The sequence below is a fragment of the Acanthamoeba castellanii genome (genome assembly GCF_000313135.1).
Source record: "Acanthamoeba castellanii str. Neff unplaced genomic scaffold scf7180000084763, whole genome shotgun sequence".
Lineage (NCBI taxonomy): Eukaryota > Discosea > Longamoebia > Acanthamoebidae > Acanthamoeba > Acanthamoeba castellanii.
The window spans coordinates 174,670-179,174 of record NW_004457323.1 but is presented as its reverse complement, the minus strand read 5'-3'; the positions used below and the strand labels follow the sequence as shown (position 1 = coordinate 179,174).

The 4,505-nt window shown below is 56.5% G+C and overlaps 3 protein-coding genes across 3 annotated transcripts in view; 2 read left to right on the top strand and 1 right to left on the bottom strand.

The window, feature by feature from the left end:
* Window positions 1–207: 207 nt before the first annotated feature.
* On the top strand, window positions 208–1,888 carry ACA1_239800 (uncharacterized protein; the record flags this gene model as incomplete). The annotated part of the gene is made up of 8 exons (XM_004335308.1): window positions 208–209; window positions 363–570; window positions 684–869; window positions 989–1,046; window positions 1,124–1,197; window positions 1,298–1,366; window positions 1,520–1,634; window positions 1,755–1,888. Coding segments are annotated over 8 exons (846 nt in total).
* Window positions 1,889–2,067: 179 nt separating this feature from the next.
* Window positions 2,068–3,558, top strand: ACA1_239790 (stationaryphase survival protein SurE, putative; the record flags this gene model as incomplete). The annotated part of the gene is made up of 6 exons (XM_004335307.1): window positions 2,068–2,154; window positions 2,257–2,491; window positions 2,568–2,696; window positions 2,989–3,071; window positions 3,190–3,315; window positions 3,400–3,558. 6 exons carry the CDS (start codon window positions 2,068–2,070, stop codon window positions 3,556–3,558), a joined length of 819 nt encoding a protein of 272 aa, XP_004335355.1.
* Window positions 3,559–3,669: 111 nt separating this feature from the next.
* Window positions 3,670–4,505, bottom strand: part of ACA1_239680 (tetrahydrofolate dehydrogenase/cyclohydrolase, NAD(P)binding domain containing protein) — a gene marked incomplete at both ends in the record, with an annotated part of 2,472 nt that continues 1,636 nt past the window's right edge. The window contains 5 exons of the mRNA XM_004335306.1: window positions 3,670–3,755; window positions 3,841–3,954; window positions 4,041–4,110; window positions 4,194–4,300; window positions 4,396–4,483. Coding sequence (XP_004335354.1) covers window positions 3,670–3,755; window positions 3,841–3,954; window positions 4,041–4,110; window positions 4,194–4,300; window positions 4,396–4,483 — 465 coding nt within the window. The remainder of the gene's footprint in view (window positions 3,756–3,840; window positions 3,955–4,040; window positions 4,111–4,193; window positions 4,301–4,395; window positions 4,484–4,505) is intronic.

The following is a 4,505-nucleotide window of genomic DNA, read 5'->3' as shown; positions in this document are numbered from 1 at the left end:
CATCCGGATTCAATTGGCGCAACCGACAGCTGTTGCGCACCCTCTACTCCACTGTCCTGCGGTACCCGCGCCTTGATTCATTGATCAAAGCACTTAATCTCTGCATAAAATTTGCTCAAATGATTTTTGCGATTTAGCTCCGGGCGCGATTGGGAGCGCGAGGTGCTGCGTGGGAGTCCTGTCCTCGCCGAACAGCAAGAGATTCACATGTACGTTACACTATTTTAATGCAAATAGTACAATATTATTGGATATTATACATGATCTTTATTATTTGTATTATTTTTGCCGTTATTACATAATAATATTTTGCTGAGATTAACGTTAACGTTGCCTGTTGTCTGCTTGTCTATGGAGAGCAGGCTGGTGTTCGGTTTGCCGCAGCGCGTGATCGCGCGCCTGCCCGACTCGCTCTCGCTCAGCGGACGCACGCTTACGCAGCTGATCCCCATCGTCTGGCGCAACTACGCCCGAGCGGGGCTCGAGCCCTCCGCTTCGGCCGAAAGTGGCACCAGTGATGGCAACGCCGACGCCGACGCCGACACCACCAAGCCCCAGCCGCTCAAGGAGGTTTGTTCTCTCGCTACCTTAAGAGATTCGCACTATACATTTCGCGCTTACTCGTGTGTGGTGTGTGTGGTGTGTGTGTTGTGTGTGTGTGTGTGTTGTGTGTGTGATTCAAGGAGGACGTGATGGACGACATATTGGACTCGATCAAGTGCATGGACAAGCGACTGGGCACGCTCCGGCAGCTGGCGTACACCACGCGAAGCGAGAACGTCACCAGCGGGGTCAAGATCGCCGCCTCTACTGCGACTTCGCTCTGGGGCGAGGCCGGCCTATTCGAATACAAGCTCACCATCGCCAACGTACCGTCTCCGCATTTCCATTTATTTCCATTTATTTCTATTTGTTTGTATTTCTATTATCATAAATAATAATAATAATAATAATTTGGTTTTTTAATTCTTCTTTCTCTGGCGCTCAGGTCGACCCACACCGAACATTTCAACTCATCAGCCGATGTCTTACCACCGTCGATGGAAGTACGCACACAGCCGCTCACATCTCACCGCCCCCCCCCCACGCACACGAAACTAACCGTCCGAGTACCGTGTGACAGCCGGCAACAAGCACGAGTCGGCCGAGCCGGGCATTCTGACCAAGAACAGCGCCATCCCCAAGCAGCCCCACCTGGTGAGCTCCCCACCCACCCACCCGCCCCGATTCGTTCTTTGCCTGGCCACCTAGGTCGCTCAACTGACTTTCTTTTTATTGCACGCCGTGGTCATTGAAGGCTCCCGGCGCGTCCCTGAAGTTTTCGTGCTTGGCGCCCCGCGTGTTCACCGACTACGCCACACTACACGTACGACCGACCGCTGCCGCACACACGACACACGACACGACACACGACAAACGACACGACCAACGACACGACACGACACGACCAACGACACGACACGACACGACACGCACGATTGATGTAATCTCATTTAAATGAGGCGTGATGTAAAAACAGGGCTCGTTCCAGCTGATCGATGTCGAGAGCGGCGAGTTCATCGACGCCAAGCTCGCGCCGCTCGGGCTCCACCTGAAGAAGCTCAAATCCAACGCAAAGAAGGAGAGCATCACCGGTACGCGAGTGTGAACGCTCACAAATGGCCACACGCAAACACGGCACACGGCACACGGCACACGGCACACGGCACGACATACAATTGACCGCCCGCGCGATTCGTGATTCGTGGGTGCAGGCGAGCTGCGACCATCCGCCACCCTGGCCATGCGAAGCAAAGGCAAGAAGGCCAAGACTCTGGCGCACCGTGGGCCACACCGCTTGCGAAGAGACAACCCAGGATCCAGCTCCGTTCGACGACGAGACAAATGAACCTCCTTTCACCACTTCACATGACACGACACGACACACGACACAAAGAAACTCAAAGATCACAGCGATCACGTGCGCGCCAAGCGTGGCTTAGCAAGCGTTTCGTGGAAAACAAAAAAAAAGAAAAAAAAGAGGAAGAGATCAGAAAGCCGCAGATCACGAGCCCACTCACAAGACAAATGGAATCGACGCAGAAGAAGTACAAGATCCTCGTGTCGAACGACGACGGCATTGATGCGCCTGGTGTGCTCTCCATCGTGGAAGAGGTACACACATCCCCGAATCGCATCTCATTCGGCCATTTTCGGTGATTTATGTTTCCTGAGTAGTTGCATCAACCCTCATGCCCGCTGTGATTTCTGCACCAGTTGGCCCGCTACCACGACCGCTACGAGGTGCGCGTAGCCTGCCCGGCCGAGCAGCAATCCGCCCAGTCCCACGCCGTCACCATCTTCAAGCCCCTCTGGGCCGAGCCCTATGCCTTCCACTCCGACCTCGCCCATGTGCCCGCCTACAAGGTGTCCGGCACGCCCACAGACTGCGTCAAGGTGGCCCTCATGTCCGACCTGCTGGGCGGCTGGCAGCCCGACCTCGTCGTCTCTGGTATGCGCGCAACACACGACACACGACACACGACACGACACACGACACACACGGCTATGGCTGAATGCGATGGTAGGGATCAACGCGGGACAGAACGACGGATTGAATGTGATCTACTCGGGCACCTGCGCTGCGGCGTTGGAGGCGAGCATGTACGACATTCCGTCCATCGCCCTCTCGCTCGAATACAACTTTGCCATTGGAGGTTCGCTCGCCACACCACACCACCACATTTCTACATACATATATATATATATATATATTCTCCATTAAGGTGTGGTTCTCAGGCGCCGACATTGCCACTTCTTACCACTCACTTCCAGGTGTGTGGCGCTACGCGCAGTGTGCGTCCCTGGCGATTCCCATTATCGGTACACACACTTTCTCTCATGTTTTCTTCTTCGTCTTCGTTCTTCTTCTCTTCTCTTTAGCGTGTGCTTCTCCCTGCGAGCCCATCGCATTATTAATTCGCACATGTCATGTGGCAAATGTGTTAGACGCCGTATTGGCCGACATCTCGCTGTGGAAGAACATCTGCTGCAACGTCAACTTTCCCAACGTGCCCGAGGACCAAGTCAAGGTACCCCCGCTTCATCTCAGCACGCATGTCAGGACAGGGCAGCATCTTCTTAACGCGTGCGTCCGTCTCGCGTGTCGTGTCGTGTGTGTCGTGTCGTGTCGCGTGTGTCGTGTGACAGGGCTACAAGCTCACAAAGCAGGGCAACAGCAGCTTCAAGGACAAGTACGTGCGGCACCACATGACCGAGGAGGAAAAGCACCTTCACCCCACCCGCACCGTCTACCGCATGGAGGGCTTCATGGAGGTACCGCGTCGCTGCTGCGCGTGCGTCGTTGCGTGACCGCCAAGCTCATATGTTGTGTGTGTGTGTGCGTGCGTGTGTGATTAGCTGTCGGACACGGACGAGGAGCTGGACACGGTGGCGATGCGACAGGGCTGGGTGGCGGTGACGCCCATCTCGGCCTACGCTCAGAACGCGCTCGCCCTCGACACCACCGCCAAGATCACCAGCTGGCCCGTCTTTTCCCTGACTCCCGCATCCCTCTGATGTTGAAGTTGGCCGGTCAGCCAACCTGTACGTGTCGCCATAAACGCAGTGCGCACAATAGTAATTACTATTCTCCGCCTTCTTCGGCTGCCTAAGGTTGCGAGTGTGTGGTCACAGGGGGGACGGTCGGGCCAGGCCCTCGTGCCTCTTGGCCGCCTCCCAGGTGTTGCGCATCAGCATGGCCACCGTCATGGGGCCTGCTCCACGCACACGACACGGTCAATGATTGGCAATGGTTGTGTTATTGTTGTGTTGTGTTATGGGTGTGCTGGGTGGGTCTACCGATGCCGCCGGGCACGGGCGTGTAGCGAGAGGCCTTCCGGTAGGCCTCGTCGGTGCAGTCGCCCACCAACCGGTAGCCGGACTTGCGCGACGAGTCGGGAACGTTGTTGATGCCTGCGCGCAAGTGTCACCACAAGGCATCGAGGTCAGCGCCAACAACAAAGCAGCGCTCGAAAGGGTCGACTCGATGACAGACGAACCCACGTCGACGAGGACGACGCCCTGCTTGACGCTGTCAGCGGTGATCAAGCCCGCATGGCCGGCCGCCACCTGGTCGAACGAACCCACCGCTCCCCTCAATCAGGCCACTACACAAAACGCAGCGATGTAGCGGGTGTTGTGCGCGTGCATACGATGACGATGTCGGCCATCCGCGTATGAACGTGAATGTCGACCGTGCCGGAATGCACGACAGTCACCGTCGGTCCTTTCCGGCCTCCCTTTGCGCTGTCCCTTCCTCCTGCACACGACACGACACGACACGACACACGCACGACACGCACGGACTAGTGTGAGTTCGCCATTATAAGGGGCATTAGTTTTTGTCTTGCGTACCAATGAGCATGTTGGCGAGCGGGAGGCCCACCAGTTTGCTGCGGCCCACGACCACCACGTGCTGTCCTTCGAGCGAGATCCGGCTTCGCTGCAGCGCTTGCAACACGCCC